Here is a 22,149-nt window from a genome sequence, read left to right as displayed (position 1 = left end):
AGTCAGCTGCCAAGCGGCTGAGGGCTGTTTATAAAATCTCCTGCTTGAGCAGGGGGTTGGACTAGGAGACCTCTAAGCTTCCAGCTCTATTCTGATTGATGGATTTGAGTGGTCAGTGGAATGGGTCACATCCAGAAATTGTAGATGCTCCATCGCTAGAGGATTTATTTCAAAAGAGATTATTGATTGATTGATAGATTCGAATTTTATGCCGCCCTTCTCCTTAGACTCAGGGCTTTACAACATATTAGCAATAGCACTTTTTTAGATTAGATAGCCAGTTGTCTGGAATGGAATGGAATCTGCTGCTTGAGCAGAGGGGCTGGATTAGAAGTCATCTACGATCCCTTCCAACTCTATTCTGAATCAGATTGAGATTCAACCCAGAAACCCATTTCGTTTTGCTAAACCAAAAAAACCAAGCATGCCGTTTGAACATCCTGCCGCAGAGGGCGCTCCAAGCAAATACGTAGGAGGGGCGGTTCGAGAAGCCGGAAGCGGAAGCGAGACGGCGGCCCGCAGCAGCGCGGAGCAGGGTGGGAAGCGCCTGGCCGAGCGGCAACCGCTGCAACCTCTCCGAAGCCGCGGGGATGAGGCGGGACGTGCGCATCCTCCTCCTGGGGGAAGGTAAGAGCTGGGAAGAGAGCAGGCAGGCCTGCCCGGATCGGGGCGTCCCGGGGGGGGGGGGAGAAGGGGGGGAGCCTTGTAGCAGCTTGGTGAAAACGGAGCGGGGCCCGGAGGTCTGGGCGGAACTAGGGCGTTGTGGGTGGAGTCAGGAGGCCTGGGAATGACCTTGGAAGAGTTGCAGAGCAGAGTGGGGGAGTTGCATTCCAAGGAGGAGGAGGATGGTGGTGGTGGCGGCCCTGACTGGCCCTTGCTTGCTTTGGTTAGCCTCCAACTTGGCTTGACTACTGCAATGCTCTGCACCTGGGGCCAGCCCTTGGAGACTACCTGAAACCACCTCTGCTTATCCTGCTGCACTGGTTGGGCATACCTGAGTGTGCCTACATCCTGTCTCATCCCCGCAGTTTCAGGGGATGGCGGGTGGGCCGGTTTGCCTCCAGGTGCAAATTCAGGTACCTGCCAGGTAGAACCATCTCGTCTCCCTTTAGCATCTGCCCTCCTGAGGTGCTTTGGGTTAAATAATGCCATGCATTGGGGTTCTGGGTGGCTGAGGGTGTTTCAGTATAGCAAAGTCCTGCCACAAACATAGGATTGGCTTAGTGGGCTCCTCATCACAGGAGGTTTTTAAATAAGAGATTAAGTCAGTTGTCTGAAATAGTATAGGTTCTCCTGCTTGAGCAGGGGGCTGGGCTGGAAGACCTCAAAGATCCCAGCCAGATTCTATTTCCATTTTCATTCCGTATTCTATTCTATTTTCTGTTCTATTTTGTATTCTATTTTACTCTAACTATTCTGTTCTATTCCAGTTCTATTCTTTTCTATTCTGTCCTATTTTATTTTCTATTCTTATTCTTTTATAATACAGGCAGTCCCTGATTTACAACGGTTTCTTTAGAGACTACTCAACAGCACTAAAAAAAGTGACTCATGACCATTTTTTTATATCCACATTCCCCATAGTCACGTGATTTACATTTGGATGCTTGACAACTGGCTCACGTTTATGAGGACTGTAGTGTCCCCTTTTGTGACCTTCTGACAAACAGAGTCAATGGGGAAACCAGATTTCTTTTAACAACACTGTTAATAACAACTGCAGTGATTTATTTAACAAAAGTGGCAAGGCATGTTGTAAAATGGGGCAAAACTCACTTAGCAACCTAATGTTGGGCTCAGTTATGGTCAGATGTTAAGGACAACCTCTAGAAAGGATAGGTATTCTCTATCTGTGTTTTGGGTACATCTATCTGGAAGGCAAGGTAGGGAAGTAGAAATGGGACAAATAAGAGCTTGGTAGTTTAATAGTCTTGAGATGATTGCCTCATAGAACTTGATAGGCAGAGATGCCCCCTCCCATCAGTGGTAAATAATAATAATAATAATAATAATAATAATAATAATAATAATTTATTAGATTTGTATGCCGCCCCTCTCCGAAGACTCGGGGCGGCTCACAACAACATAAACTGTACAAATCCAATTTTTAAAAATACAATTTAAACCCCTTATAATAAAATAATCACACAATCCAATCAAACCATACACCAACTTTGACAGTTGGGGTGTGTGTTAATTTCCCCATGCCTGGCGGCAGAGATGAGTTTTTAATGACTTACAAAAAGTGAGGAGGGTGGGGGCAATCCTAATCTCTGGGGGGAGTTGGTTCCAGAGGGCCAGGGCCGCCACAGAGAAGGCTCTTCCCCTGGGTTTCGCCAGACGACATTGCTTAGTCGACGGGACCCGGAGAAGGCCAACTCTGTGGGACCTAGTCGGCCGCTGGGATTTGTGCAGCAGAAGGCGGTCTCGGAGGTATTCTGGTCTGATGCCATGACCAAAACCAAAATCCTCTTCTTCTTTTTTTTACTATTAGTTCTGTGGGCATGGCTTGGTGGGCATGGCAGGGAAAGGATACTGCCAAATCCCCATACCCTCCCCACTCCAGGGGAAAGATATTACAATATCTCCATTTCCACCCCATTCTGAGGTGGTATTTGCTGGTTTTCCGAACTACTCAAAATTCCCACTACCAGCTCTCCAGAACCTGTCAGAACCATCCCTCAAGATGCAGATGGCTTCCCCATTTTTGCTGCTCAAAAGAGACATAAAGTCCTTGTCAAGCCGTTGCAGATGTTGGTGATAAATTAACGGCTTGCCACATTATTTATTGAAGACCTGATGTTTATGGAAACTTGGGAGAGGGGATTTCAGAAGGGAACAGATGCAGTCAGAAAGCATTCTTTCGAGTGATTCAAGAACACCTGATGCTCACCCACTGGGACCAGAAGAGAAGGAAGCGCTGGCCAGATTATGGGTGGGGGACAAGTGATGTGAACTTTCCACTGAGTAGGAAACTCAGATTCAGGTTTCCCTATGTAGGTGCCAGGATTGCTCCAGGAATAAATTGGAGATTTGGGGAATATTTTATTTATTTATTTATTTTTATTTTATTTATTTATTTATTCATTTGTCCAATACACAAATACATAGGAAGAAAAATAGACATGTGGTAATATATACAAGGGTAAAAGTGAACTTAGAGGAGGATATATGAAAGGAAGACAATATATATGATAGGTGAAAGAAAGGAAAGACAATTGGACAAGGGACAAAAGGCACACCAGTGCACTTATGTACGCCCCTTTATTCAATTTTTTTTTAATGCCACCCTTCTTAGATTCAGGGCAGTTTACAACATGTTAGCAATAGCACTTTTTAACAGAGGCAGCGTTTTGACTCAGAGTCTGATATAGTTCGGATGTTATCTGGAACCTTGACAGTCCTGCTTCTTCACCCAGGCCTTTGGTGAGGGAGACCACCCCTTGCTCTATCACACTTGCCACCTCACGTCTTATCTTTTAAGTTATGTTCCTAGTTATATATGAGAGTTGCCCAGAATGTAATGCACCACATTTTCCCCCCTCAGCCTACAGCAGTGTTGGCAAACCTATTTCACGGGTGCCCTCAGCTCCAATGTGCATGTGTGTGCCAGCCAGCTGATTTTTGGCTGACACAGAGGCTTGGGCGGGGGGGCATTTTTGGCTGACACAGAGCCTCCAGGGGGATGGGGGAGGGCGTTTTTACCCTCCCCCGGCTCCAGGGAAGCCTTTGGAGGCTGGGGAGGGTGAAACACGAGCTTACTGGGCCCACTAGAAGTTGGGGAACAGGTCATTTCCGGCCTCCAGGGAGCCTCCGGGGGTGGTGGTGAGTGATGCTGTTTTCACCCTCCCCAGACATTGAATTACAGGTGTGGGCACTCACGCAGGTATGATAGCCCATGTGCACGCTTTTTCAGCATCCGAGGGTAAAAAGGTTTGCCATCACTGGCCTACAGTAATGGTACAAATATGAAACTTTAGGTATATATTATTTGAATTGTCAGGAGTGCGTGTGTAAATTTTATGCTTCTTCAGACAGATAGCATAGCTTCAGTCATGTTTTGAAATGGTGTCTGTAAGTGATGTACGTTACAAGCAGCGTTTTGTCATTGAATTTCTCACTGTGGAAACTGTTGGGAACATTCACAAACATTTGTGTACAGTTTATGGAGAATCTGCAGTCGACAGAAGTACGGTTAGTCTCTGGGCACAGAGGGGGAGGCCATTAGAAAAACAGAACAGAAGAACAGAGGGTGAGGCCATTAGAACAAGGAGGGGTACCAACAGGGCATACACACCCTTGTGTCTCGCTGGAGGAGGGCCATAGAACAGAACGGAGATTACGTGAAAAAATAGGGAGTGTAGACAAAACGTCATTCTTTCTTACGCGTAAGTTTCATTGTGTTCTATAAATAATTGTTGAAAAAATGTGGTGCATTATTTTCTGGGCTTCCCTTGTGTATTTTTGTAATGATTGTGAGCTGTCCAGTGTTGTTGGAAGTCAGGCAGCATATTTATTGATTTGATTTGATTTGAATTGATTTGAATGCTGCCCCTCTCCGTAGACTCTGTAGACAAATATACATTTGATAACAGGATTGTATAGTCATCCAGATGTTCAGAATGGAGTTGACATTTTTATTCTCCCCTCCTCCCCTGGTTGAGTCCTTTCCAAGGGCCTGGTTTAAGACAGATGCTGTTTTAAGGCATTAAAAGTATTGTCCTGGGATGTAAGCTGTTGCAAGTCAAGCCCACCTTCTGTAGTTGACTAATTGGGATTTTGTCAGTGTTGGTGGTATTCAGTTGGTGCTCCAGATGGGTTGGGATTGCACCCAAGGTGCCTAACCACTATTGGTAGTTCCTTTCTTTTACCAAGGTCATTCTACTTCTATGTGAAGATCTTTGTATTTTGTGCTTCACTTCTTTCTTATTCTGTCTGTCTGTCTAACTATCTGATTAATATATTTTGCCTTTTGCAGAATTACATTCAGTAACATTCTAGAAACATAGAAACATAGAAGTCTGACGGCAGAAAAAGACCTCATGGTCCATCTAGTCTGCCCTTATACTATTTTCTGTATTTTATCTTAGGATGGATATATGTTTATCCCAGGCATGTTTAAATTCAGTTACTGTGGATTTATCTACCACATCTGCTGGAAGTTTGTTCCAAGGATCTACTACTCTTTCAGTAAAATAATATTTTCTCATGTTGCTTTTGATCTTTCCCCCAACTAACTTCAGATTGTGTCCCCTTGTTCTTGTGTTCACTTTCCTATTAAAAACACTTCCCTCCTGGACCTTATTTAACCCTTTAATATATTTAAATGTTTCGATCATGTCCCCCCTTTTCCTTCTGTCCTCCAGACTATACAGATTGAGTTCATTAAGTCTTTCCTGATACGTTTTATGCTTAAGACCTTCCACCATTCTTGTAGCCCGTCTTTGGACCCGTTCAATTTTGTCAATATCTTTTTGTAGGTGAGGTCTCCAGAACTGAACACAGTATTCCAAATGTGGTCTCACCAGCATTCTATATAGTGGGATCATAATCTCCCTCTTCCTGCTTGTTATACCTCTAGCTATGCAGCCAAGCATCCTACTTGCTTTCCCTACCGCCTGACTGCACTGTTCACCCATTTTGAGACTGTCAGAAATCACTACCCCTAAATCCTTTTCTTTTGAAGTATTTGCCAACACTGAACTGCCAATACAATACTCAGATTGAGGATTCCTTTTCCCCAAGTGCATTATTTTACATTTGGAAACATTAAACTGCAGTTTCCATTGCTTAGACCATTTATCTAGTAAAGCTAAATCATTTACCATATTACAGACGCCTCCAGGAATATCAACCCTATTGCACACTTTAGAGTCATCGGCAAATAGGCAAACCTTCCCCTATGTCACTCACAAATATATTAAAAAGAATAGGACCCAGAACAGATCCTTGTGGCACACCGTTTGTAACCTGACTCTGCTAAGAATACTCGCCATTAACAATAACTCTCTGATGTCTATGCTTCAGCCAGCTGCAAATCCATTGAACTATCCAGGGATTAAGTCCAATCTTCACTAATTTATCTATCAGCTCTTTATGTGGAACCGTATCAAAGGCTTTGCTGAAGTCCAGGTAGGCAATATCCACGGCACCACCTTCATCCAACACCTTTGTGACATAGTCAAAGAAATCAATGAGATTAGTCTGACATGATTTGCCTTCAGTAAAGCCATGTTGATTTGGGTCTAATAAGTTATTGTTTTTTAGGTGCTGATTTATTCTCTTTTTGAGTAGAGTCTCCATCATTTTAACTACAACTGATGTCAAGCTAACTGGCCTGTAGTTACCAGCTTCTTCTCTACTGCCCTTCTTGTGAATAGGCACAACACTGGCCATTCTCCAATCCTCAGGAACTTCTCCTGTTAACAAGGATTGGTTAAACAAATCAGTCAGGGGGGTAGCAATGACAGATCTGAGTTCTTTAAGAACTCTGGGGTGGATGCCATCTGGACCCATTGCCTTATTTATCTTTAATCGTTCAAGTTCTTCTAAGACATCGGCTTCTAAGATCACTGGAGCTGAATCCGTACAGCTGGAAGCAATGCTATATCCCTCTATAGTATTATTTTGTAAGGTGTCTTTTGAGAAAGCCAGCATTCTATGTTAACTATTTTCCATATGTTCTTCTACCTTTTCTTCAGGATTCTCTTTATTATTATTTTTAAATTTATTTTGGGGGGTGGGGTAATTTTTTTTATTTTTCTCCATACAAGCTTCTTCAATACATTTTAGAATATTTTAATATTATAATAAAAACAGTATCGAGTTAGTACACTGTTTATAATTAATCTCCTAAAAATTTATTGGTTCCCAATTAATTACTTCCAGTGTCAATCCAACCCCCCCAACCTTGACCTCTAATTTGTCATCTAGATACCTAATTTTCATCTAATTGAATACAAACTTAATTTCCTTTAAACCTTATTAAATTAATATCCTTCTCCTTTAGTATTTCACATATGCCATGGTGCCTAGTCCTCCTTCTTTATTCTCCAAAACCCTTACAAAAAAAAGACTTTATCAACTACAAACAATAAAAAAGAGAAATAGTTATTCAAAAAAAGAAGGGAAAAAGAGAAAAATAAAAAAATAAAAATAAACAAAACCAAAAACCAAACTCTGTTATTATAACAATATTATAACAATATAAAAATTAACCAAATTTTATTTATTTATTTGTGGGTTTTTTTTATGCAGCCCTTCTCCTTAGATTCAGGGCGGCTTACAACATGTTAGCAATAGCACTTTTTAACAGAGCCAGCATATTGCCCCTACAATCCGGGTCCTCATTTTACCCACCTCGGAAGGATGGAAGGCTGACTCAACATTGAGACGGTGATGTGATTTGAACTGCTGACCTACAGGTCTACAGTCATTTCCGGGGTGTCTGGTCATATCTATTCTTCATTTTCTTAGTGCTTAACGTAGTGCTTAAGTCATCAAAAATATGACCATCAACCCCTTCTTCAATCAAACCATTTTCTAATTTATTTCTAAAAACAACTGTTTCATTAATGTTGTGTCCTTTAATCACTTTCCTTTGAGAATGCCCCTCTGATGATCCTTTTCTATTTCCATTTCTCTATTGCTCATTCAATTCCAGCAGTTGAAGACTCCTCTTCTTCTCTTTCAATTTTGCTACAATCTTGATGGAAACTTTCAATGTAAAAAAAGGTGTTGTCATTTCTATTTTCTTCTTTCCATTCTTGGATATGTTTAAGTATATCTTTGAACAAATATCTTATATCTTCCATCTTTTGCAAAATTAATATATCAAAAATTAACCTTTATATCAGTGGTCCCCAACGTTTTTTCCACCAGGGACCAGTTTCAGCAAGACAATTTTTCTATGGCCCGGTGGGGGCGGAAAGGGGTGTGGTTGGGGGCGGGATTAAGCATGGGGCTGCTGGTCCTCCCCGCCCCTCTTTCCCGCCATCGCCCTGTGGCCGGCAGAACCTGCCTCCCAAGCCCTCTTGCCCAGCGGGGGCTAAACGCTGGAGACAGGGGGTCAGGCTGGCCCTCCTGCCTCCCCCCCAGCCAAAAACGCAAAAGCGCCCCGCGGCAGAAGCCAAAAGAGGCTTGAGCCTCTCGGTCCTTCCCGCCCCTCTGTCCCGTCCATCGTCCTGTGGCCGGCAGAACCTGCCTCCCGAGGCCTCTTGCCCGGCGGGAGGCGAAGCGCTGGAGGGAGGGGGTGGCGGCATGAGGGCCGGCAGCTGCTGACTCCACGGACCGGTGCAACATGCCCCGCGGCCCGGTACTGGTCCGCGGCCCGGTGGTTGGGGACCCCTGCTTTATATCATCCAGAAGCCAAAATTTTTCAAAACAGATTATATCTTTCTCACCCTTTTCAAGTTCAGATAAAGTTCAAGTCCAAGATGTCTCTTTCTGTTTATTTTTCAGTTCCTCTTTGTTCTGCTGGGCTCTATGGCATGAGTCTCCCGAAAATTCAAGGGTACAAATTTCAGACACACACACACTTGAAAGTTCAAAAACAATGTTCTTTATCACAAAAATTCAAAAGAAACAAAACACCCTTTTTGTATTGCAAAGAGCACTCGTCCCAAAACAACCTGTTAGTCTGTACAATCCCCTTAATCAGTCCTTAAGTACTTAGCTAGCTTCTGTGAAGAAATGTCACAGCCCTCCTTCTTCCACGAAGTGAAACACACACACTTTGCTCTGCTTTGGTTTCAAACTCGTGAAAAATAAAAAAAATCTGGAAACAGCAAGGCACAGTCTTGAAGAACAACGATCAGATAATCTTCCACAACAGCCCAAGCCAGCATGCTGCTATTTATATCAGCAGCTCTAATTACTGGAGTCCCACCCAAACACAGGTGGCCTCTCTTATCTCCTGTAATATTTCCTCAGTTGGTCTCTTCTATGCATAAGTCTGTGCCTGCATGGGTCTAACACTTCCTCATCCGAATCAACCAAAGATAATGGAGATTGGCTTCCTGGGCTGTGTGCCAAGCCCCCCTCTTCCAAGTCACCCCCACCTTCTTCGTCCGAGGAAACTGCACTACCTTGGGCAGAGGATATCTTACAAAATTATTCTAAAAGGCTCTTCGCAAAATAATATGGATAGCAGGATCCTTCATGTGGCATTATGGCTTACACTGCTGATATATATCCATCATATATGTATCACATGTTTTTTGTATCACATGTTTTTTGCTGAAATTTTAAAATTAAGGGAGACTGGGATGGCACCATTTCGGCCTTGTTCTGGCCTCATCAGCTAGCCACACCCTTACTGGGATTTGATCCGGCAGCTTCTGCCTTGTATATATATATATTTGTTTTCGTAGATTTTCACGGGTACAGGTATGACAGTCTTGGTATATTCAGGTTATAAATCCTACACGGGAAGAAACCCGAATATACCAAGACCGTCATATATATATACATATATATGTATATATATATGTATGTATGTATGTATGTATGTATATATATGTGTTTTTGTAGATTTTCACGGGTATAGGTATGACGGTCTTGGTATATTCGGGTTTCTTCCCGTGTAGGATTTGGAAATTTCTGGTGACGTTTCGACGAGGTCCCACTCATCATCTTCAGGCTGGTGTTTCTGTCCTTGTTCTCAGGCGAAGTGATAGCCCATACGAGTGGAAAATTACTAACCGGAACTTGCTTTTCTTTTACAATCACACTGCAAGAACAAAGGAACTGTTTAAATTGCTTCATTTTTTTTTCAGTAATCCTATCCCCGGAGAGAACAGAACAGAGAATATTTTTTTCATACAAGATCTAGGGGAGTAGGATTTGAATTTTGATAAATTAAACTAAATAAAAATCTGGATTGGCTGTTGTTGTTTTTTCCGGACATACGTTGTTGAAGTTACTTTGGCCTTAAAGAGACAGTGCGAAAGAAGTTTGTAATGTGAAGTAAAATGACAAGGAAGGGCTACAATAAATACAGTGGAACAGAAGATTTGATTTGGAGAACTGATCTTTGGTGATTCTAATTGGATATCGTAATTGGATTTATGTTGCTGGAGTAAAGACCGGACTGTAGAGGATTAATTTGTGTGAAATTAAACCGTATTTGAATTATATTGGACAATATGAAAATATGATTATTGGATTACCGTATTTTTCGCTCTATAAGACGCACCTGCTGATAAGACGCACCTAGATTTTAGAGGAGGAAAATAGAAAAAAAATATTTTGAGCCAAAAAGTGGGCTAAAATATTTATTACAATAACAGAATAACTTAACATGGACAATAGCCAACAGCAGCATTAAGAACCATCATTACTGTAAAAGATAAGGTCTCTAGTCATTGGGAAATCCCAAAAATTCCTCACAACTGTCCGAACTTGTCACGCTCAGTGGCTCACTATCACTGGTGTCAGGGTCTTCATAAAGGACATCATCCTCTGAACCATCCAAGGCATTACTGATGCCACATTTCCTGAAGGAACTTACAACTGTTTCATCCTTCACGGCTTGCCATGACGTTTTCACCCACTCACAAACTTGAGTGATGGTGGGCCTTTTCATTCTTCCAGTGGGTGTCAGGTCATGATTCCCAGCAGCCATCCACTTGTTCCACTCCTCTCGCATGAACACTTTAAATGGCTTGTTAAGTGAAACATCCAGAGGTTGCAACTGGCTAGTAAGCCCCCCAGGAATGACAGCTAGATGGGTCTTTGCTAATTTAAAGATTTTTTTTGTGTTGTCACTGATATGTGCCCTAAACTGGTCAAGTACTAGTAGGGCAGGTTTCTTCAGAAGCCCTCCAGGGCGTTTGGACCACACTTTTTCTATCCATATTTTCATTCCACCTTCATCCATCCATCCTTTCTCATGAACATGGACAATAACTCCACGTGGGATCACCTCTTTCGGCATGGTTTTTCTTTTGAAAATTATCATTGGAGGCAACTTGGTGCCATCCGCGCAGCAGGACAACACAACAGTATAATGGGTTTTCTCATGTCCTGAGGTCTTCACAGTTACAGTTTTTGCACCTTTCACATCAACAGTCCTGTTTGATGGAACATCAAAGGTTAATGGGACTTCATCCATATTTCCAATCTGCCCTATTTCAAAGCCATTTTTCTTTCTTGCATCAATAACAAATTTATGGAAAGACAGAATCTTGGATTCATATTCTTTAGGCATTTTTTGCGCAATTCTAGTTTTGGTGCGCATAGCAAGGCCAGATCTTCTCATGAACCTGTAGCACCATGATGCTGATCCAGTAAAGTCATCAATGCCTTTCTCTGCAGCAAGACGCTTGGCTTCATATCTTATCATTTTCGTGGAGACTGATAATCCATTGTTCCTGTGATGTATGATCCACTCTTTCATTTCCACATCTATCTGTGGCCATTTTGCAGTATGCCCACGAAAAGTGTGTTTGCTTTTATCTGCTTTTTGCAGTGCTTCCTCCTGTTTCTCCATTCCCGTATCATTTTTTCAGTTGGAGGTGGCCCAAACTGTCTTTCAGCTGCCCTGTTTCCATGTTCTTTGGCGTATTTTACTACCTCCAGTTTAAATGGGATTTTATAGCTTAGCCTTTTCTGCTTTGACATCTTTGTAAAATTGGATGCAGCAGGAGACTACGGTAGTGTTCTACAACAAAAATGTAATGAAACAACTGTCATCAAGAGCTGCCATCTGCCCAAGGCACTATTGTGGGGGCTGGGTACTGTATGGGACACTAATATGGGGGCTGGGTACTATATGAGACACTTGTGGGGGGCTGGCTACTGTATGAGACACTTGTGGGGGGCTGGCTACTGTATGAGACACTAATATGGGGGCTGGCTACTGTATAGGACACTATTGTGGGGGCTGGGTACTGTATGGGTTCGAATATGGGGGGGCTGGTTGCTGTATGGGACACTACATGTACGGTACATGTATGTGGGGTTGCCCTAAAGTTGCACAGCCCCACATACATGTACATGAATGTGTTAAACTGTCACTGAGTGATTCTGTGTAGTGACAGTTCAGACAATTCATGTTGTGTTTTATGTTGTCATGTTTGTGAGCTGGAAAGGACAAGGGGAGAGAAAAAACAGGGTACCAGCAGTCGGGCGGGTGTCTTGAGGGGGCACTCCCATCTGGAAGGAACGGAAGAAAGGCGAGGGCGAGCTATGAAGGAAGGAGGGAGGGTGGAAGGAAGGGTAAAAGGGGCGATCAAGAGAGGAATGGGTAAATGAATGGACGGAGGGTGGGAAGGAAGGGAGGAAAGAGGGAAGGGACAGGAACAGAGGAAGGGTGCAAAGAAGCAAGGAAAGGTGTGAAAGGGGAGAGTAAGAGAGGAAGGAGTGAAAGAAGGGAGTGAGGGAGGAAAGAAGGTAGGAAGGAGAAGGAAAGCAAGAAATGGAGGGAGAGAAAGAAAAAAAGAAAGAAAGAAAGGGGAAGGGACAGAACAGAGGAAGGAAGCAAGGAAACTTATGAAAGGGGAGAGTAAGAGAGGAAGGAGTGAAAGAAGGGAGTGAGGGAGGAAAGAAGGTAGGAAGGAGAAGGAAAGCAAGAAATGGAGGGAGAGAAAGAAAAAAGAAAGAAAGAAAGGGGAAGGGACAGAACAGAGGAAGGAAGCAAGGAAACTTATGAAAGGGGAGAGTAAGAGAGGAAGGAGTGAAAGAAGGGAGTGAGGGAGGAAAGAAGGTAGGAAGGAGAAGGAAAGCAAGAAATGGGAGAGAAAGAAAGAAAGGGGAAGGGACAGAACAGAGGAAGGAAGCAAGGAAACTTATGAAAGGGGAGAGTAAGAGAGGAAGGAGTGAAAGAAGGGAGGGAGGGAGGAAAGCAAGAAATGGAGGGAGAGAAAGAAAAAAAGAAAGAAAGAAAGAAAGGGGAAGGGACAGAACAGAGGAAGGAAGCAAGGAAACTTATGAAAGGGGAGAGTAAGAGAGGAAGGAGTGAAAGAAGGGAGTGAGGGAGGAAAGAAGGTAGGAAGGAGAAGGAAAGCAAGAAATGGAGGGAGAGAAAGAAAAAAAGAAAGAAAGAAAGAAAGGGGAAGGGACAGAACAGAGGAAGGAAGCAAGGAAACTTATGAAAGGGGAGAGTAAGAGAGGAAGGAGTGAAAGAAGGGAGTGAGGGAGGAAAGAAGGTAGGAAGGAGAAGGAAAGCAAGAAATGGAGGGAGAGAAAGAAAAAAAGAAAGAAACAAAGGGGAAGGGACAGAACAGAGGAAGGAAGCAAGGAAACTTATGAAAGGGGAGAGTAAGAGAGGAGGGACTGAAGGAAGGGAGGGAGGGAAGAAGGTAGGAAGGAGAAAGAAAAGAAGAAATAGAGGAAGGGAAGGTAAAAGAGAGAAAGAAAAAGAGCAAGAAAGAAAGAAAAAGAGAAAGAGAATGAAAGAGAAATAAAAATAGAGAGGGGGAATGAAAGAAATGGAAGGAAGGAAGGAGAGAAAGAAAGAGAAAGAAAGAAAGAAAGAGAAAGAAAAAAGAATGAAAGAGCAAGAGAGAAAGAGGGAAAGCAGAAATGAGAAGCTGAGAGCTGGCAGGCCAGGAGCCTCGCATGTGCTGTTGGAAGGGGGCTTGGTGGTCCTGGGAGATGGTGAACATTGTTCCTTCTTCCCTCTCAGCACAGAGGGGTGGCTTCCTCCTGCAAGGAGAGCTCTGCTCACCAACCTCTCCCAACTTCTTCCACAAGTTTCAGATGAGAAGCCTCACCTGGGTTCCCGGAGCTCCTTAGAAATAGAACTTCCCAGCAGCGGGGGGGGGGGGGGGAAGGCAGAGTCAAGAAGGGCTCCGCCCTGGTTCCCCGCTGCTCCTCCCCAGTGCAAAGCGCAGGACTGCCGCCTCCCCCCAGGATCTCGTGCTTGCGGCTTCGGGCAGGGGGCTTGCGGGGAGCGGCAAATGATTGCTTGGAAGCGGAACCGCCGGAGAAACAACAAAGCGAGAGCTGGCAAGCGGGGGGGGGGGGAACGGGGACTGCCTTCCGCGAGAGTTCGGGGGGGGTTGGGGCGCGCAGGGGCCGGCAGGCAGGGAGGGAGAGAGGCGCCAGCATCGGACGGAGGTGTCGAACAGGCAGCGCTTTCGCCTTGGCAGCTGGGCCGTCGAGAGGGGCGTCCAGAGCGCTCCAGGAAAGGCTCTGAGCCGCTAACGCTCCTCCGGCGACAGAGGCGGCGGTCTCCAGATGAAGACCTCCCCTGGACGGCGATGGGAGACAGAGGCTGTCCGGGACACTTTTGTTGAGTATAACGCCCCCCCCCTCTGCTCCAGCGCCTCCCCCCCCCTCCCTGCCTGCATCTTCGCTCCATAAGACGCCGCTGATTTTTCATCCTACTTTGGGAGGAAAAAAACTGCGTCTTATGGAGCGAAAAATACGGTACTTTTATAAAAATAAGACTGAACTCTTATATTGGACTACAGATCCTGAAGATTCCTTTTGGTTAATGGAAGATTGTTTGACTCTGTCTGTCTATTTGAAATAAGCTTGAGACCTAAGGACTAAAAAAAGGAAGGAAAAAAAAAGGACTGAACCAAATTTTTTGGAATTAAAAAGGACTGGACAGAAAACATAGCTTAAGTATATTGAGTTGTTTTTCTTCCCTCTTTTCTTATTATTGTACTCTCTTTTTTTCTTAGCTTACTGTTACCGTGTTTCCCCGAAAGTAAGACAGTGTCTTACTTTCTTTTTACCCCCAAAAGCCCCACTACGTCTTACTTTCGGGGTATGTCTTACATTGGAAAAAAATTGAAAGGGTCGCGTTCCCGAAGGCATCTCCCCAGAGTCCAGAAGGGCAGCCGCGGGACAGTTGGGCAGCCCCACCTGCCTGCCGGAAAGGAGGCGGGCGAAGGAGGGCGCAGCTCCGGCCGCTCGCCTCGGAGCTGGTCGGCCTCGCTGGTCGCTTGCAGCCGAGCCTCGGCAGGACTCGGTTGCTGGGACGAGCGCCTTCGCTGCAAGCCGCCGCCCGCTCGGCTCGCTTCGGACCAGCGCCGTCCTTCGCTTTGCCAAGCCGGGGAAGAGGTGGCGGCGAGGCGAGGGGAAGGCGAGGGGCGCGCGGGGAGCTTGGAAGCGACGTCATCGGGCTCCCCCCCCGCGGCAATACCCCCGTGTTTCCCCGAAAGTAAGACATATGTCTTACTTTCTGGGTACGGCTTATATTAGCCGACCCCCCTGAAGCCCCCGATACGTCTTACAATCGGGGGTGTCTTACTATCGGGGAAACAAGGTAAGAATAGAATGAATTGCTAATTTTCCTTTCGTCCCTTCATGTCTGGTATACACCCAATTCCTAACATATTTTTCTCTTACTGCTGTTATTGCATTATATATTATATTTTATATATATTTTCTTCTTTTCTTCCTTCTCTTTTTTACTATATATATCTGATTTGATTAAGTTGATTAAGCTGATTAAGCCTGAGTAATTAATTGTTAAATACTTATATTTACTTATATTTAAAAGTTTTGTGGTATTTTGATAATTGACTAATCTTTTTTGTTTTTTTTCTTCATAATCATTCAAACAACTGAGTACAGTGATACCTCATCTTACAAACTCCTTGTCATACAAACTTTTTGAGATACAAACCCGGGGTTTAAGATTTTTTTTGCCTCTTCTTAAACTATTTTCACCTTACAAACCCACCGCCGCTGCTGGGATGCCCCGCCTCCGGACTTCCGTTGCCAGCGAAGCACCCATTTTTGCGCTGCTGGGATTCCCCTGAGGCTCCCCTCCATGGAAAACCCCGCCTCCAGACTTGCGTGTTTTTGTGATGCTGCACGGGAATCCCAGCAGGAGAATCCAGCAGCGCAAAAACAGGCGCTTCGCTGGCAATGGAAGTCCAGAGGTGGGGTTGAAATCGCAGCATTGCAAAAACACAGAGGTCCGGAGGTGGGGTTTCGAGGACTTCGGTGGTTTTGCAATGCTGTGATTTCACTGATGCTTCCTTCGCTGGGAAACCCCACCTCCGGACTTCCGTTGCCAGCGAAGCACTTGTTTTTACGATGCTGGGATTACCCTGTAGCATCGCAAAAACACAGAAGTCTGGAGGAGGGGTTTCCCATGGAGGAGAGCCTCATGGGAATCCAAGCAGCTCAAAAACGGGCGCTTCAGCTGGCAAAAGGGGTGTATTTTGGGCTTGCACGCATTAATCGCTTTTCCATTGATTCCTATGGGAAACATTGTTTCGTCTTACAAAATTTCACCATAAGTTCAACGAGAAGCTTCGGGAGTTGAAATGCCAGAAGAGACGTCTAGAGAAGCGATGGAGAAAGAGTAAGTCCGAATCCGATCGAACACTTGTAAGATCTTTTATTAAGATCTACAAAGTGGCGCTCAAGGCGGCATGATGCGCATACCATGCTGCCTTGATTGCATCAGCAGAATCCCACCTGGCCGCTCTGTTTAGGGTGACCCGCTCCCTTCTAAATTGGGGGAGTTGGGGAGCCCTTGAAGGGCAGTGCCGAGGAATTTAACTCTTTTTTCACTGATAAAGTTGCTCGGATCCGGGTGGACCTCGACTCCAATTGTATAACAGTATCGGCTGACAATGAGTCAGTCGAGGTGACTGGGGCTAAATGTCTTTGTCCATCCGTCTGGGAGGAGTTTGACTTGGTGACACCTGATGAATTGGACAAGGCCATTGGAGCTGTGAGTTCCACCACCTGTTTACTGGATCTGTGTCCCTCTTGGTTGGTTTTGGCCAGCCAAGAGGTGACATGGAGCTGGGTCCAGGAGATTGTCAATGCCTCCTTGGGGAGGGGGTGCTTTCCGGCTCCTTATAAGGAGGCACTTGTGCGCCCCCTCCTCGAGAAGCCTTCCCTGGACCCAGCTGTGCTTAATAACTACCGTCCAGTCTTCAACCTTCCCTTTATGGGGAAGGTTGTCGAGAAGGTGGTGGCGCTCCAACTCCAGCGGTCCTTGGAAGAAGCCGATTATCTAGGCCCTCAGCAGTCTGGTTTCAGGCCCGGCTACAGCACGGAAACTGCTTTGATTGCATTGATGGATGATCTCTGGCGGGCCCGGCACAGGGGCTTGTCCTCTGTCCTGGTGCTTCTTGACATCTCAGTGGCTTTTGATACCATTGACCATGGTATCCTTCTGCGCCGGCTGGAGGGGTTAGGAGTGGGAGGCACTGTTCTTCAGTGGTTGTCCTCCTACCTCTCCGGTCGGTCGCAGTCAGTATTAGTGGGCGGTCACAGGTCGACCTCTAGGTCTCTCCCTTGTGGGGTGCCTCAGGGGTCTGTCCTCTCCCCCCTGCTATATAATATCTACATGAAACCGCTGGGCGAGATCTTCCAAGGGCATGGGGTGATGATACCCAGTTATACATCTCCACCCCATGTCCAGTCAACGAAGCAGTGGAAGTGGTGTGCCGGTGCCTGGAGGCTGTTGGGGTCTGGATGGGTGTCAACAAGCTCAAACTCAACCCGGACAAGATGGAGTGGCTTTGGGTTTTGCCTCCCAAGGAGAATTCCATCTGTCTGTCCCATTACCCTGGGGGGGGGAGAATTATTGACCCCCTCAGAGAGGGTTCGCAACTTGGACGTCCTCCTCGATCCACAGCTAACATTGGAGCACCATCTTTCGGCTGTGGCGAGGAGGGCGTTTGCCCAGGTTCGCCTGGTGCACCAGTTGCGGCCCTACCTGGACAGGGAGTCATTGCTCACAGTCGCTCATGCCCTTATCACCTCGAGGTTCGATTACTGCAACACACTCTACATGGGGCTACCTTTGAAAAGTGTTCGGAAACTTCAGATTGTGCAGAATGAGGCAGCCAGAGCTATTGTGGGGCTTTCCAGATTTGCCCATGTTTCTACAACACTCCGTGGCCTGCACTGGCTGCCGATCAGTTTCCGGTCACAATTCAAAGTGTTGGTTATGACCTTTAAAGCCTTAAATGGCATTGGACCAGAATACCTCCAGAACCGCCTTCTACCGCACGAATCCCAGCGGCCGATAAGGTCTCACAGAGTTGGCCTTCTCCGGGTCCTGTCGACCAAACAATGTCATGTCGAGCCCCAGGGGAAGAGCCTTCTCTGTGGCAGCCCCGGCCCTCTGGAATGAACTCCCCCTGGAGATTAGAACGGCCCCCACCCTCCTTGTCTTTTGCAAATTACTCAAATTACCTTTATCGCCAGGCATGGGGGAACTAAGACATCTCCCCCAGGCTTTTATATTTTATGTTTGATATGTATGTGCTGTATGGTTTTTAATTGTTGGGGTTTTATATATCTTTTTATTATTAGATTTGTTCTATTGTTTATTGCCTTTTTATTACTGTTGTGAGCCGCCCCTGGTTTTCGGAGAGGGGCGGCATACAAATCTAATTAATAATAATAATAATTATTATTATTATTATATATTAATAAATATTTAATTGTTAATTAGGTGTCAAATAGTAATAAAGTGATCATTTATAAGTTAGGTAATAAGTTAATTTTATAAGTTTTGATATATAAAGTGAATGTCATTTTGGAAAAGCTTTAATTATCTTACAGGCCTAAGGAAGTCCAGAAATTCATTCAAGATGTCAAATATGACTACTATTATAAAAACTTCTAAAAAACAGACTTCGACTTCATCTCTGGCCTCACAAGAATCTCCAGCTCCATTCCAACAAAAGACAATAACAAATATGTTAGCAAAAGAGAAAGAGAACGAGAAGGAAAAAGCATTACCCCAACCTATTCTCCAAACTATTCAAGATTCATTGTCTGTCATACAAGATTTTATGCAGAAAACCCAGATCTCTATTAATACCAATAGAGGGATGGATTTGCGCATGCGTCGAGAGAGATAGACGCCTCTACAGAGAACTCCCTAATGTGAATTAGGAAAAGTGAAAGTTAACCCCTGACAACCCTCTCTGGCTTGGTGGAAAGCGGATTGAGAGAAAGAGAACTAAACGGAGTTTTTGAAAACGTTACAAAAAAGAAGCAAGCTGTTGTTTTAAACGTGAGTAGGGGGAAAATAGAGAATAAAGGAAAAATGGCGACTACTCCGGATTTGGGGGGGGAAATGACTCACTGTTAACGGCATTTGCAAATATGGGGCAGCAACTCAAAGAGATGCAAAAGGCGATAGCTGCCGTCAGTGCTGGTGTAACAGATTTAAAAGAGCAGTCGAAAGCACAAGATCTGAGAATTGTGAAACTGGAGGAGGGGAAAGTTTGCCAGGAGTCACGCATAAATAACTTAGAAGACAGACAAAGGAGATCTAATCTGCGTTTGAGGGGCTTCAAGCAAGATTTTGTTGAGGGTAAACGTCTCATCCAAGCGATCCATCAATGGTTTGGTGAAAATAACATTAAATGTGACCTAGGTGAATATGAGAGAGCACACTGGGTATTTGGCCCTCGGAGTCAAGGAAATCAAAAGGATATTATCGTAAGATTCATTTCGGAAAGGAGGGCAGCAGAAATTTACAGAGAATTAAAGCAAATTCCAAATTTACATTATAAAGCCACTCCAATACGCATTTTAAAAGACTTGTCTGCAGAGACGCTCCAGGCGAGAAATCAAATGAGACTTATCACAAGTCAATTATTTCAAAACGGAGTCCGTTTTACCTGGAAATTTCCTGCTATAATAATTGTTTTTAAAGATTCCAAAGTTCTCCAGGCAAGATCCTTGGATGAGGGGAAGAAACTGCTCCAACAGCTGGGGATTGATTCGGATGTAAATCTCCAGGCATCAGCAGGGAAGGAGAAACCAGCAGCAGAAGAAGGAAGAGGAAAAGATGATCTGTTTACAGCTCAGCCAACTCGCACAGCAGATCAAGAAAAAGATGAAAAAATTGCAGCCTTACAAAAGGAGCTTGCATTACTCCAGGAAAGAGAAAAAAAAGAAGAATCTAGAATTACGCGTCAAAAGAAGAAATAATGAACTGAACTGATCTGTTAACATGGTATTATTGTTCTCAACTAACTAGCTTCTTTGTGTATCTTATGCTAACTAACAAGGGATAAAGAGGGAAGGAGGGGGGATTTCCTTTATTGCCTTTAAAGGGGAAAGGTGGGGGAGTTCTCCAGTGGAACGCAAATCCAGGAGTGCCTCTTGGATAACGGAAATTCTTTTCATTGCCTCCCCTTTGGGGGGGGGCAAGGGAAGGGGCACTAGGGTGGGGGTTCAAGACAATGAACAAATACTTTTCCAACAGGCTCTGTTTTGCAGGAGGGGGAAACACACTTAAAAGTATGTAAAATGGGTGAAAGAGTTCTACTGTCATTAAATGTGAACGGAATGTCATCGCAGAAAAAACGTTATAGAATCATGAAGTTGGCCAGGGATAGTAGAGCTGATTTTTTATTTCTATCAGAAACTCAGACAAATTAGTTACCAATAGTGATTGGCAACGGGTCTATGAGTCCAGAGGGACCGCAAAAAGCAGGGGCGTGGCAATTCTGATAAATCAGAGTACCATTTCAATTAATTAATATTAAAAGAGATAAAGACGGCAGAATGTTATTCATTAAGGGGAAAATAAATAATAAGGTAGCAACTTTAGCAGTAATCTATGTTCCCAATGCAAATACAAAGCAATTTATAATAAATGTAAAGCGTAAGTTAGATAATTTTGCAGAAGGCATAGTGATCCTAGCAGGTGATTTTAATTTGGAATTAACAGCAGGGAGGGGAGAAAAGAAAAAGTTACACTTAAATAAAATTAATATGTTGGACCTCCACGCAAACGCAGCAAACAGGGATACATTTTATTCAGCAAGACATAATAAATTTAGCTGCATTGACTATATATTAATGAATAAAACGGGGGAGGTACACCTCAAGAGAGCAGAAGTTAAAAGTATTTGGTTATCAGATCATGCTCCATTGTTAGCAGTGACTGAAATGGATGCTAGTAGACAACAAAGGATCTGGAGATACAACCCTGTGGTTTCGGCCAGTGAAAAAAATAGACTCAAATTACAAAAGGAATTGTGTGAATTCTTTAGTATTAACAAAACAGGAGAAATTAAGCAAACAATAGTTTGGGATACACACAAGGCTGTTATGAGAGGTAATTGTATTAGCACTGAAGCTTTTATTAAGAAATCTTGGAAAGTTGAAAGAGAAAGATTATTAAAAGAGATAGACCTAATCCAAGAGAGTCTGAAAATTAAAAGAAATAGAGCTTGGAATACATTATTATTATTTAAGAAAAAGAAACTACAATCTCTTGAGGAAGAGAGATGGAATAAAATGAAGATGATTGTAAAACAGAGAATTATGGGATGGGGGAACAAATCAATGAAACAAATGGTACGCTATCTGAAAAAAAGAAAGGAGAAATCCCATATCCCTGCTTTAAAGGATAAGGAAGGTGCAATAAAACGTAGGAATATTGAAATGGAAAAAATAATGAGAGACTTTTATGGGAACTTATATAAAAAAGAACAACTCACAATGCAGACTATAGAAGTTAATGAGAAATTAACGGAAGAAGATAGACAAATCTTAAATGCAAAAATAACAAATGATGAGATATCTAGAGTTATTAAAGGGTTGAAACCTGCTAAAGCCCCAGGCCCAGATGGTTTTACTGGTGAATATTATAAGACTTATAAGAATGAATTATTACCGCATTTGGAAAAATTGTTTAATAATGTTTTTCAGACCTTCGAAATTCCACAGTCATGGAAAATTTCAGAGATTATAACTATCCCAAAGCTGGATCGTGATTTAATGGACCCAGGTTCCTATCGCCCTATCAGCTTACTTAACCAGGATTACAAAATATTTATGAAAATATTGGCAAACAGGATAGAGAATATTTTACCAAAGATAATTGGAGAAGACCAATATGGATTTGTTAAAGGAAGAAAGATTTATGAACCAATTAGAAATGTTGTTAATGTGATACACCATGCTACCACTACCAAAAGAAAACTAGGTATTTTAAAGTTAGATGTGTACAAAGCTTTCGATAAAGTTAACCATGATTACTTGTTTCAATTGTGTAAAGATTTAAATATGGGAGATAGCTTCTGTAAAATTATAAAAGCAATTTATAAGGATAATATAGCTTATATTAGGGTAAATGGTAATAGAACAGAGAAGGTTAAAATTCAGAATGGAACTAAGCAGGGTTGCCCACTATCCCCAATGTTATTTGCATTGGCAATTGAGATCTTAGCAAATAAAATTAGAAATGAC

At 43.7% G+C, this 22,149-nt stretch overlaps 1 protein-coding gene across 5 annotated transcripts in view; it reads left to right on the top strand.

Moving 5' to 3' along the window:
• Positions 1-511: 511 nt before the first annotated feature.
• The window catches only part of RHOT2 (ras homolog family member T2), a 194,727-nt gene continuing 173,089 nt past the window's right edge, over positions 512-22,149 (top strand). For 2 of the 5 annotated variants that reach the window (XM_070760778.1, XM_070760775.1), the window contains exon 1: positions 517-627. In XM_070760778.1, coding sequence (XP_070616879.1) covers positions 591-627 — 37 coding nt within the window. In that variant the 5' untranslated portion in view covers positions 517-590. Of the gene's footprint in view, positions 628-22,149 lie in introns of all 5 variants that reach the window. The other 3 variants (XM_070760779.1, XM_070760769.1, XM_070760780.1) reach the window with 3 other exon arrangements.

This window comes from Erythrolamprus reginae, chromosome 9, assembly GCF_031021105.1.
Source record: "Erythrolamprus reginae isolate rEryReg1 chromosome 9, rEryReg1.hap1, whole genome shotgun sequence".
Classification (NCBI taxonomy): domain Eukaryota; kingdom Metazoa; phylum Chordata; class Lepidosauria; order Squamata; family Dipsadidae; genus Erythrolamprus; species Erythrolamprus reginae.
This window is presented reverse-complemented; position numbering and strand designations above follow the sequence as displayed.